This window comes from Tenrec ecaudatus, chromosome 4 (genome assembly GCF_050624435.1).
Source record: "Tenrec ecaudatus isolate mTenEca1 chromosome 4, mTenEca1.hap1, whole genome shotgun sequence".
NCBI classification, from domain to species: Eukaryota; Metazoa; Chordata; class Mammalia; order Afrosoricida; family Tenrecidae; genus Tenrec; species Tenrec ecaudatus.
The window spans coordinates 23,468,147-23,480,710 of NC_134533.1; the positions used below are offsets into that span (position 1 = coordinate 23,468,147).

At 54.7% G+C, this 12,564-nt stretch overlaps 1 protein-coding gene across 29 annotated transcripts in view; it reads right to left on the reverse strand.

Moving 5' to 3' along the window:
- Positions 1 to 12,564, reverse strand: part of MADD (MAP kinase activating death domain) — a 48,787-nt gene that overhangs the window by 1,098 nt on the left and 35,125 nt on the right. For 16 of the 29 annotated variants that reach the window (XM_075545748.1, XM_075545744.1, XM_075545736.1 and 13 more), the window contains 5 exons: positions 4,342 to 4,506; positions 4,066 to 4,138; positions 3,828 to 3,934; positions 1,795 to 1,864; positions 160 to 206 (listed from right to left, as the gene is read on the reverse strand). In XM_075545748.1, the coding sequence (XP_075401863.1) occupies positions 160 to 206; positions 1,795 to 1,864; positions 3,828 to 3,934; positions 4,066 to 4,138; positions 4,342 to 4,506 (462 nt within the window). The remainder of the gene's footprint in view (positions 1 to 159; positions 207 to 1,794; positions 1,865 to 3,827; positions 3,935 to 4,065; positions 4,139 to 4,341; positions 4,507 to 12,564) is intronic. The other 13 variants (XM_075545761.1, XM_075545760.1, XM_075545762.1 and 10 more) reach the window with 1 other exon arrangement.

Here is a 12,564-nt window from a genome sequence, read left to right on the forward strand (position 1 = left end):
TCTCCCTGGGCTGACACTGGCTCTGGCCTTGGCTCGTAGGCCAGACTGGACTCTCGAGCTCCCCAGACCCCCGCTCAGCCCTGTGCTTTCCCAGGCCCCGACGCGGTGCGCAGGCTGGCTTGCCGGGCGTGGTGCGGCGAGATGCAGCGGCAAACTCACCATCGGCGTCTTGTACTTGTGGCTCACCACTTCTTTAATTTCAGGAACTAAACCCGGACAGGCGAGAGACAAAACAGAAAGTTCAAGACTGAGAGCGGTAGTGCCACACTTCCTCAGGCGGCAGCGCCTGGCGCCAGGGTCCCCGTCCCCTGTGGACCGTCACGGTGGCTGTGGCAGCTTAGGCTAGCACTGGGCAGAGGCCACTGGAGGGTCTGTCCAGAGCCTATTGGGTGCCAGGACCCTGCCCCAGAGGCCTCAGCTAGACCCCTCTGAGGGGCCTCCCTACCTGCCGGGGCTCCTTGTTCAGTGGCCAGGATTCTACTACTCTGCCCGCAGAGCCCGGGAGGAGAGGGGGCCTCTTCTCATCAGCCTGGGTTCTGCTACTGTCCAGGGCCCCTGGGGAGCTGCAGGAGGTACCCCCAGGCTTTGGGCTCTCGCCTGTGTCTCAACTTGCCGAGGTGCCTGTGAGCTTGTTCCTGCCACCAGCCCGATACCTGGTCACGTGGCACTGCCTCTCCACCCCAGCCCCCTGCACAGAAGGTCCTGAGGCTAGCTGAAGTGGCCACGTGACATGCTACTAAACCCATTGGCCGTGAACGTCCTTTCCCGGTGGTGGGAGCAGCCTGCCGTGTGAGGGGGAGCGTCAGAGGGCTCGGGAGCAGACGCACCGGGCAGAAGAGAAGGCGGGGAGGTGATAGGAGCGCCAGGCAAAATACACACACGTCCACAGCCCGGAATGCAAGGCTAAGAGTCGCCTGGGCCCCAGCCATGCAGGGGTCTGCCTGGCCAGGGGAAGGAGGAAGGCCCGTAGGTTCGGCCATCGCCGCAGCCGGCCTGCGAGCTCAGAGCACAGGGCCCGGTGAGCCCTGGGGCCGGAATGGGAGGAGAGGTGGCGGCACCTCGGGAGGTCAATTCTGGGGACCAGGGCTCCGGGGAACAGACTCATCGGGCAGAGCGAGAAGCCCACGTCCTGCTCCCGGGTTGGAAGAGCACCCCTAGTCCCCTCGGGAGGAGAGAGAAGCCCGGAGCGCGCGCACGGAGAGTGGGCAGCGAACCACTGAGCCAGTGCAGGGCAGGAAGAGGGTGGCGCGAACGAAGACCCCACCCAGCGCAGGGCCCCAGGAGAGGCAGCAGAGCCGAGATCACAGTTACCTGCTGGAGAAGGAAGGTTTTCGCAGCAGCGACGAGGGGCGCGCAAGAATGAAGCACAAACAGCAGAACTCAAAGCCCCGGGGTGAAAACCCTACACCCCCTGGCTCTCGAGGCCGCCACACCTGACCCCTGACCCCCGTGGGGCCCGTCTCTGGAGCGGGGCGCCCATATCCAGCACGGCAGGGAGGCCAGGGGGGCCACTAGAGGGATCACAGCAGGCGACATGTACACAGCCGAGCTTGGGGATGGCCAGTCTGCTCTGCCCCAGAACTTCCTGACCACCGGCCAGCCAAGCAAGGGAGAGTGGCAGAGGGCGCTGAGCCCCGTGAGTGCCACCGCACACTCCCAACCCGCCTATGGCTCTCGCTGGTCTGGGGCCGGGGCCCAGCCGGCGTCCTCCCTGTCCCCAGGCCCTCCTCTGGAGCGCCTCCGTGTGAGCGACTGCCACGTGGTCCAGACCTAAGAGCAAAATAGTGTAATTACCAAATTCCTCCAGGACAAAGACGCCTCGGACTGTATTGCACTTTTTAATGTGATTCAGCTCTATGAAAACCTGTAAGAGAGGGGGAGGGAGGGGTAAGGCCCGGAGGCAGCACCCCGGCCCACAAAGCCCGCTCCCCCCCACGACCCCAGCTACAGCCCCTCCCCGCACGCAAGGAAACCTAGCCCCCGAGGGAGGACGGACAGAAGAATCCACACACACAGGACTCAGAAGCGCTGAGAAGAGAAGGCAGCAGAAAGGGAGTGTACCTTCCGCTCCTGGCCGGAGGAGAAAGCGTGGGAGAGAAATGAAGGCGTTAGTCTGAAGGGTCAAACCCAGCCCGCCGGCACCTCTGCTGGCCGGGGCTGCCCGCCCGTGCGCCCTCTGCCTTGGGCAGCGCTGGCAGGGGTCAGGGGGGACACTGTGCCCGGGTACCCCCTCAGCCCAGCAGGTCTCTACCCTTCCATGCATCCTCCTCCGGCGCAGAGGGCTGGCACAGGTGCAAAGCTCCCCTGGGACTGTCCTGGGGGTGGGAGGTGTTGGTGTCTTCTTTGAGTTGGGATCCGGGAGCTCCCGAGAAGGGGGTGGTGGTGATACTAGAAGCCTCCACTTACTGAGCACCTACGCAGAGTCTGACAAAGGCTGCTTCTAACCCTCACACCTACGTGGCCCGAGACGGCGGCCGCCCATGGCACAGAGCAGCACAGCGACTAGCAGAAGACCTGTCTGCCCACGAAGAACCCGAGGTCTGCCTGGCTTCCACCCGCCGCCACCCCTGCCCAATGGCCAGGCAAGGCCCGGGCTCCCTCCACCTCGGCAGAAGAGGGGCCACAGACAGGGAGAAGAGACGGAGAAGTCAGGTGTGACTCCCCGCTGGAGGCTCACCTTCGGGCGGCCAGTCTGGACTACAGGTTAGCTTGGCCACGCGGTGTGACATTCAGAGAAGGGATGACAAGGCAGGCACGGCCGGGGGTGGGGGGGGCGACAGGCAGGGGCACTGGGCACTGCTCAACAAGCCCCTTCTGCAGAAGATGAGGTGCCCAGAGCCCCAGCATGGAAATGTGCTCCCCACAATGCGCCAGAAGCGCAGACAGCTGGGTGCCCCAGAAAGTGCCTGGGGTTAACTTCTCCTTGAGGTTTCCCAGGGTTTCCTGTCAGCCAGCCTGGAACTATATGGAGGGGCTGCTGAGAAACCCTGGGCAGTATCTCCCCGACATCAAAGCTGCCCAAAGACAACAAGTGGAGAGAGCGAGCTGCAGCCAGAACCCAGGGGTTCGTCACCCCGAGCCCTGCTGCCTGCGGGCACCTGGTGCACAGACCCAGTCCAGGACCTCGGAGAGAGGAGCTGGCCCCTGGAATGGGGGTAAGGCACTTGTGTGAAGGGGTAGAGCGGTGAACGGATCTGGAAGGACTCGCTGGCCATAGGGAGGGCACACTGCAGTCCCGCTGTGTTCACGGACCGAGGGAGAGACAGAGGAACCGTGACCGACGGGGGAAGAGTGCAGCCTGACAAGCTCCCCATCAAGAGGAGGACACACTCCCAGGAAGGGGAGGAGGAGGAAGAATCAGCAGGAGAAGATAAAGGTCAACGCGCCTCGCGCGTGCGCGCACAGACACACACACACTCCAGAGAGGGCAGAGGCACGCTGCGCCCCACACCCGGAAGGGAAGCTTCACGCACACAGAGAGCCGCATGGCGCTCAGCCAGTCCAGACTCTCAAAGCAGAGCCCGGCAGCGCGCCTTGGGAGCGAGTGCAGGCAGGCAGAGGGACGCTGCGCAGAGGGCAAGAGAGACGCTCCCACTCACACTGTGCCGGTCTAAGGGGCGGAGCCTCTCACTCCCCAGCCTGTGGGGACTCTGCTGCCCACTCCTCGGACCAGTCTCTGCTCCGGCTGCCCCGGCTCCCCCACTGGCCCCATGGCGCCCATGCTCACTGGGCAGCACTGGTACCTGGGACCCGGCGCCTCAGTGCAGACAGAAGTGGGGGTGGGGGGGTAAGAGGCAAGGAGGCCGTGTGTCATCACCTGCACCTACCTGGTTGTGCATGAACTTGAGGTTGATCCCTTCCAGAGTGACCTGCAGCAAGCCACCCTCCCCGGTCTTCATGTCCTGCACGGGGAACTCGCCACCCAGCTCAGGCCCTGTGGTCCGGGGAGAAGCGGTCAGTGGGTGAGCTGGGGAAGCCTCGGCCCGATGTCCTCGTCAGACCTCCGTCACCCAGGACGGACAAGCGCAGACAGGTGCTCTCCGGGCGGGGCAGGCGGGCTCTCACCGGGTTTGATGCTCTGCTGCCGGGCGGCCGCACGCTCCATGCTGTCCTTCACACAGTAATACAGCTCCCGACACTGCGGCACATGGGGGACAGTGCCCGTCACAGAGGCCCATGCCGGGGCCTCCGTGACAGCTTCAGGATCCCACGCCACAGCCGAAGGCAAAACTGTCACGCCCAGTCGTGATCCGGGCACCTCCACCTCCCGGGGAGGAGTGCCCTCCCTCCCTCCCTCCCTCCCTCCCTCCCTCCCGGCGTGCCCGCTGGGGCGGACGGTACCTTCTTGGTGTAGAACTTGTTGAGCTGGGTCTCGGAGCCGTTTCTGCGCCACAAGCACAGCACTTTGGTCTTGGGACAGTAGGTCATGTTGATGAGCTTCTCGTACCACCAGCGCTCATACACCGTCCCCACGTTGCTACGCAACACCACGCAGTCGTCACACACCTGGGGACGGGGTGGGCAGTTGGAACAGAACGGGGCCCTCTCCCGCCCCAGCCCCCTGGACTACTCAGGAAAAGGAAGGGCAGGGAGGGGGGTTGCATGGGTCCTGGGAGTGCCCCGGGGCCAACTTCTCTTGCTAGTTCGAAGACTACTCCGACCCTAAGGCCTGGCCCCGTTAGGAGCCTCCCCACCCCAGCTGCTATCACAGGTTAGTGCATGTTCCTTCATCTGACTTCCCACGTCAACCCTGTCCGGGCAGCACAACGCCCAGTGCCCACCAGGCAGCGTGGGCTGCACACACACAAGTGGGCTGAATCAAGCGGGCATGAGCTTCTCGTGCTTAATAGCAGGTTGACCCGACTGCGCTCTCAAAAGCCTTGGGAAGAAAAGGGTTAAAAATCGCAGAGTCGGGGAAGTGGACCTTTGAGCCCTAACCCAGTGCGACTCTGGTTTCACCCAAGTCTGGTCCACGTGGAAAGTGGCGACCACCAGGCCATCCTCCGTGGTCTGTGTGCAAAGGGCAGGGCTCCACTCTAGAGACACCGGTAGAGAGGTGTCAGGCTCGCTTAGGCAGCTGGTGGCGGGGTACACCGGGAGAGTCTTTGGGACGGAAGTTTGACAGAATCTGTCAACATGCTTCAAGCTGATAAGCTTGACCTGGCATCTACCCTACAGAGAAGCTCATGTGAGGCTGGAAAGACAGACAGATGGTCCAGGGTGTTCCAGGAAATGTGATCGCCAAAGGAGAAATCGGTGGGCGGGACCAGTGAGAGAAATCATGGGACATCCCTTTAACACACAGTGGACAGATGATGTAGACCTGGAAAGTCGTCCACATCCTGAAGGAGAACAAGTCAAGTTATGTCACAAGACGTGTAACTTGACACCACTTTGGTAAGCAATGAAACAAAATTCCAACCTGACCCCCGCAATAACGGCAACGTTTGAAACCCCCAGAAAACAACCAATGCTGGTGAGGGGTGGAGAGACTGCCCCGGCCCGCCACTGTCGGTGGGACTAGAAAGAGCATGTGATCCCACGACCAGGCATCTACCCTGGAGAGGTCACAGCCATGACACGCCTAGGTTCACTGTCATATTCCCAGTAGCAAGCCGCGGAAACCAAGCTAAGTGGCTGTCAGTGGACTAGGAGATGGACAGGCCATGGTGCGTACACAAAGCCATGCCGTACAATGTTAAGGAATCACAGGGAGTCTGCAAAACCCCTCCTCAGATGGATGGATCTGGAGGGCACGATGCCAAGGGAGACAAGGGCTTCTGAGTCACAAAAGGGCAGCTGTGGTAGATTACTGTCACTGAAAAGCAAGACGAGGTGCATGCAGGGAAAGACATGTTTCTGGTGGTGACCCGGGGGACGGGAGGAGGAGGGAGGGAAGCGCACCAACTAGAGAGGTGCCGTCAGGACACGTTATTAACTGGTGAGGGGGGAGGCAATATACCATAAGGGGGGCAGCCTAATATGACCCAGGCAAAGGAAGGTATTTAATATAGTCCTGCATGTCTTATCCAGAGCTATGAAGACATCAAACAGATAGTCAAGGCATCCACATCGGCACAGACGAAGCAAGCCTCTTACTTACAGAGGGTATAACCCTCTATGTAAAAACCATCAAAGCAGAGTGAAAATGCCACGGACTGCCGAAAGAACACAGCTCTGTCTTGGAAGGAGTGCAGTCAGAACACGCCTCAGAGGCAGGGATGGAGAGCCTTCTGACTTATTTTTGGACATGTTGTCAGGAGACCAGTCCCCAGAAAAGGGCCTCGTGCTTGGTGAAACAGGGGCAGCAAACAAGAGGAAGGCCCTCCATGAGCTAGACAGACAGACAGACACAGTGGCTGCAACAAGGGGCTCAGACACAATTAGCTGGACCCCACTTGATGGAACCAAACAACCACCTCCCCCAAGACTGGAACCGAACACTTTAGCAACAGAGCAGGCTGTGAGGTCAACATACAGAAATCGGTTGGATTCTTGTATATTACCAAAAAAAGATGCTAAAAGAACAATGTCATTTATAATACTGACCCAAAGATAAAATATCTAAGAGTAAATTTTACTAGAGAAACAAAAGATTTATACGGAGAAAATCATATAAACACTTCTGTAAGACACAAAACGAGACTTACGGAAATGGAAGCATGTCCCATGCCCCTGGACAGAAAGACTCAATATAGTGAAAATGTCAATATTACCAAAATACTTTATTATTCAATGCAATTCCAATCCAAATCCCAGTACAGTTCTTCAAAGAAATGGAAAAACTAATCAACTTTATATGGAAAAGAAACCCAAGATAAAACACTATTATAAAACAAAGCAAAAGGCCTCTTACTCCCAGATTTTAAAACCTACTCTATCACCACATTAATCAAAACAGCTGGGTAAGCATATATTCCTGGGGTGAGGTCCAGGTGGTAGGGCAGGGGCCAGACCCAATCCAGGGATACACATGGCAGCCAACTAAAATGGAGGAGGAAAGAAAGGGGAAACAAAGAGAGAGACATGGGTAGGGGGAACAGGACACTAACCCACCTAAGGGGAGGGTGTTGTTTACATCTCCACAGGGAAAAGGCGAGAGGGACCAGACTTCAACCCGGTGCTCCAAGATGTGAATGCTACATACTGGCATAAAGCAGGGAACCAAGAGAGATCTGCAGGGCCAGCCCCAATCCCAACTACATGGACAGCACCCCCTTCCCCCAGAAGAAGTCACTTCAGAGGACAGCACTGAAGCTACAGCTCAGGGAGAGAGACATGTCTGATCAGAGCACACAAGAGCAAGTGAAGGGGGAGGAAGAGAGAGTGGAGCACATCCTGGCTCACCAAACCCTGAGGATGATATTCCTGCTCAGAGCAGCCAATACAGAGAGGACCGTATGGCAGGCCCCACCACGAATCATGACGTCCCTCACTGACCCACAGCACTTCAAGAAACAACTCTGGAGACACAGTGAGGGAACTGCGCCAGCCCTGACCCCACCACACGAGGGCGAAACGCTAAGGGTGTGCAACAGACCAGCAAGGGAGCAAAACAATGAGGTTCCCCAGGAATACCAAAAATAGAATTTGGGGCCAGGGCGTGACACTCCTAAAGGTCAATAAACAGACCTGGAACTATTTATAGGTTTTCTTTTTGTCTTTGGGTTTTGTTGTTTGTTTTCTTTTGCTCTGTCTTGTTTTTGTGCTTATTATTGACTCTGCAGGTCTATCTAGATAAGATAAGCAGGATAAACAATCATGGGGAGAAAACTGGGACTGATGGTTGTGGGGGGACACAGGAGAGGGGGCGGAGGTGGGGAAGGAAGGGGGTATTAACAAACCTAGGGACAAAGGAACAACAGGTGATCCAAAACTGATGGCAGGGAGGGGGTAGGAGGCCTGGTGAGGTTTAATCAAGGGCAACGTAACCAAGAGGAATCACTAAAACTCGAATGAAGGCCAAACATGATAGTGGGACAAGAGGAAAGTAAAAGGAAGTAGAGGAAAGAACTAAGAGGCAAAGGGCAGTTATGAAGCTCTAAATATAAGCATGTACATATGTGAATATATTTATATACAATGGTAGGGAAATAGATCTATGTGCATATATTTATCATTGGGCCTCTACTCAAGTCTTCCCTCAACACAAGAACACTTTGCCCTAATAACCGGGCATTCTGTGATGCTCACCTTCCTGACACGATCGCTGAAGACAAAGCGGGTACATAAGCAAATGTGGTGAAGAAAGCTGATGGTATCCGGCTATCAAAAAGATATAGCGTCTGGGGTCTTAAAGGTTTGAAGATAAACAAGCGGCCATCTAGCTAAGAAGCAACAAAGCCCACACGGAAGACGCACACCAGCCTGTGTGATCATGAGGTGTCAATGAGATCACGTATCAGGCATCAAAGACCCAGGACAAAAAGTCATATCAACCTGAATGAGGGGGAGTATGGAGTGCAGACCCAAAGCCCATCTGTAGACAATTGGACATCCCTTACACAAGGGTCACAAGGAAGAGATGAGCCAGTCAGGGTGCAGAAACAGCACTAATGAAACATATAACTTTCCTCTAGGTCTTTAATGTTTCCTGCCCCACTATCATGACTGATAGGTCAACATTGAGACACTGAACGGAGATGGGATGGAGACAAAGAAGGCGAGGTTAAGAGCGGCTTTATCAGGGCAGGGAAGGAGCTCCCGGGAGGGAAGGGAGAGCAGAGAAAGGGACAGGAGCATCTTGAGCTCCTGGGCAGGTCAGGGAAATCGTAGCTTGTTGGTGAGGAGGTGGGAGATATATAGGGCTCAAGCTAAGGCAGTATATGTTGACAGAAGGAAGGAAGGAAGGAAGGTTTTTTTATTGCTTGCAGCTGCAGGGCCTTGAATTAGAATGTGACCCATGAGAAGTCATCTTGTTGCTTGCAAACCTGCTCTCTGGAGTGCTGGGGCAGGTGCTACACAAACCGGCCTGGAGATAAGCTCTCTGGGGTGCTGGGGCAGGAGCTACATAGTTCAATAGGTCATCATCCTCCCGAGAGGCTGGGATGGGAGCTTTGAGTTTCCTCTTCCTGAGGAGCCAGATAGGAGGTGGGGGCTCCCTGGTCCGGCCCCGGCCCAAACAATGACCCCAATTCTACCTTACAAATCTGGCTAGACTAGAGCATGTACACAGGTACACATAAGAGCTGGAAACACAGGGAGTCCAGGACAGATAAACCCCTCAGGGCCAATAATGAGAGTAGCAATACCAGGAGGGGAGGGGAAGGTGGGGGACAAAGAGGGAACTGGTCACAATGATCTATATATAACCCCTGCCCAGGGGAATGGACAACAGAAAAGTAGGTGAAGAGAGACACTGGACAGTGTAAGACATGAAAAAATAATAATTTATAAATTATCAAGGGTTCGTGAGGGAGGGAGTGGGGGAAGAAGGGGAAAAATGAGGAGCTGATACCAAGGGCTCAAGTAGAAAGAAAATGTTTTGAAAATTATAATGGCAACATAGGTACATATGTGCCTGACACAATGGATGTATGGATTGTGATAAGAGCTGTATGAGCCCCCAGTAAAATGATTTATGAAAAAGCAGCTTGGTACTGGTGCAGTAATAAGACATGAAGACGAATGGATTAGAACTGAGAACCAAGAATCTAGAGATAACCTGATCTTTGATAAAGGAATAAAACACATTAGGTGAGGAAGGGATAGTCTTTTCAATTAATGGTGGTGCTAAAAAAAATTGGATCTTCACCTGTGACAGAATAAAACAGGGCTCATACCTTACAGCATGGACAAAACAAACTCAAGGCAGATTAAAAACTCAAATATAAACCCTCGCTCCATGAAGACCATAAATGAAAAAATAGGGCCCGAGTACAAGGTATAAATACACTGTTGAACATAATGAAAAATACATCACCGAAGACGAAATAGAGAACCTTCTAAAAATATGACATCTACGCACATCGAAAGACTTCATCAAAAGAGTTCAGAGAGAACCCACACATTTGGGAAAAACATTTAGTGATGATTTATCAGCTGAAGAGCTCATTTCAAAATTCTCTAGAAAACTAAAACACCTTAGTAAGAAAAATACAAGTAAGTCCATCAAAAAAGGGGCACAAGACATGAACAGACAATTCACTGAAGATGACATCAGGTGGCCAACAAGCATCTGAGGAAATGTTTGCATTCATTAGCAAGAAGAGAAATACAAATGAAAGCAGCAGTGAGACACCACCACAGACTGATCCTCTTAGCCTGATTTCAGGAAAGAGAAGGTAACAAATGCTGGAGAGGATGTGGAGAGACTGGAACACTCATGTAGATGGCACACCCACCACGGCACTTCCTCAGGTACAAACCCATGGCCCTGCACTCCCCACTCGGTAGAAGAAAGCACCAACAGACATTCACACTGATGTTCCATGCACCAACTTCTATCACAAAAAGATGGAACTAAAGAATTCCAACGATGGAGGAACGGATAGACAGTTCTGGTACATTCATGCCGTGGAGTGTTACGCATCCTTAAAACACAATGACGGATCTGTTAAGCATCTTAAGGCATGGACAAAACTAGAGAGCATTATACTTAACTAAGTTAGTCAATCACAAGAAGATAAATGTTGCGTGCCACATTGCAAAGAAAAAGGGCGCCTTTAAAGACTCGCAGGAGGCCAGAGGCAGTGCGGGGCTTGGGCAGTGAGAAGTGTGGGGCAGGAAAGAGCCACACATCGGGGAGGGTGTTAGTATAGGGACTAATTTAATTTGGTAAGATGGGATGTTTACATAGAATATGTCTTTCTTTGTAACTATTATATTCCACAAACAGAAGGGAAACTAATAATATATAATTTACATAAAAGCGTAAATGACTCAAGTTAAGATTAAAAAGAAGAGTGGGGGGAGGGGAAGGGACACAGCCTTGAAAGCCTTCCGGACCCCTCGCCCTTCAGAGCTGAGCATTAGTCTGAGTGGGTAGCCCTGGAACAGACTGTGGCTCTTTAATGACGTACAAGTTCATTTCAAACCAACAACCCCCCACTCAAAGACGGCTTTCAGGCAGCCAACAAACATGAAGGCATGCTCCCAGAGACGCGGTCACAGCAGCAGGGAGACGCTCACCGGCTCACCCCAACGAACGTCAGAGCTCAAGAAGGCGGACAACAAATGCTGGAGAGACGGGGCCTCGTACGCGGTGGGGGGACAGGGAACCTGCCACCACTGTGGAAAGCAGCGTAGTGCTTCTCAAGCAGCCTCCTCGAAGTGGGTGATACTGTCCCCGGGGCTGCTGGGATGGTCCCAGGGGCTTTACCCTGGGGGTTCCGAGTAATGTTTGCTGAGAAGGCGAGGTGGGCCCAATGAAGTCGGCCCTACGGTATACTCGACAGAAAGAGGGCAGAGAAGAACACAGACACACGCAGGCCCGTGTTCACTGCAGCACGATGCACAACAGCAAGAAGACGGAAGCAACCACCTAGCTGCCCACTGGTGGAAGCGGCAACTACACTCCGGTGCACACACACAACGGAACACTGTCGTTAGAGACTGATAACGGAACCCTGAGACACCCAATGCCACGGATGAGCCCAGAGCACACTGCACCACGGAGTGAGCGGGTGGCCAAAGGACACATACTGTATGAGACCACTGTTCTAGCTGTATTGCTTTTTAAATCAAGGGAAGGTTTCCATACCAAAAGAGAGAGAGTTGGATGGGTACCAGCGGTGGGAGGGGAGGAAAAGGACAGAGATAGGCTAGAGGGGAGGGGAAGAAGACAGGGAGGGAAAGGGGGCAGGGCAAGCTAATCGAGATGCAGTGGAGCATTATGTCGACCGCGGAAATAAAGGCATGACATGCAAGTCCTCCCCTAATGCACAGTAAAAAGTTGCTTAAAAAAACAAGGAAAAGGTAAGACGTGCCTGCTACCTGAGGCAGATGTCCAAAGTTAGCCCTTGGCTCTGAGACACCTGCCACCTCCTAGCCCTTCAAACCAGTGGGGTGTCCTCAGTGACACCCACGTGCCTGTTCCGGCCTCAGCGCAGAGCCCCGGCTTGACGCTGCTCGACAGGCCGTGACCGTGAAAACAGTCCAAGGGGACCCAAGAGGTGCCGGCGCGCCTGCAGACGGCTGGGTCCGACGGCTCTCAGAAGGTTTGCTGGGCTCCTGAAATCCCGCCGCAGGCTTCAGAGCACAGGCGTGAAGGAAATGTGTCCAATCTCCCACACGGACAACTCTGCAGAAAGGAAGGCCTTTCCGACTATGGCCCCAAACCCGGACTCATCACAGAAAAGAGTGACTCACTCAACAGCAGGAAAGTGAAAACGGCCCCACGGCACAAGCGAGAACAAAACAACGAGCCAGAGACAGAGGGGCTTTTCCAGCAGCAGGCCAGGGCCCACCCCAGGGCCCCCCGAGGCCGGAGGAGGTGGCAGCAAGCACACACACGACACCACCTGCCAAAACCCCAATGCAGAGACCCAGGGGACATCATGCACAGCGACTCCTTTTCAGAAGCACGCGCGATACACGTGGCTCAACTCCCGGACGGGGGTTCCA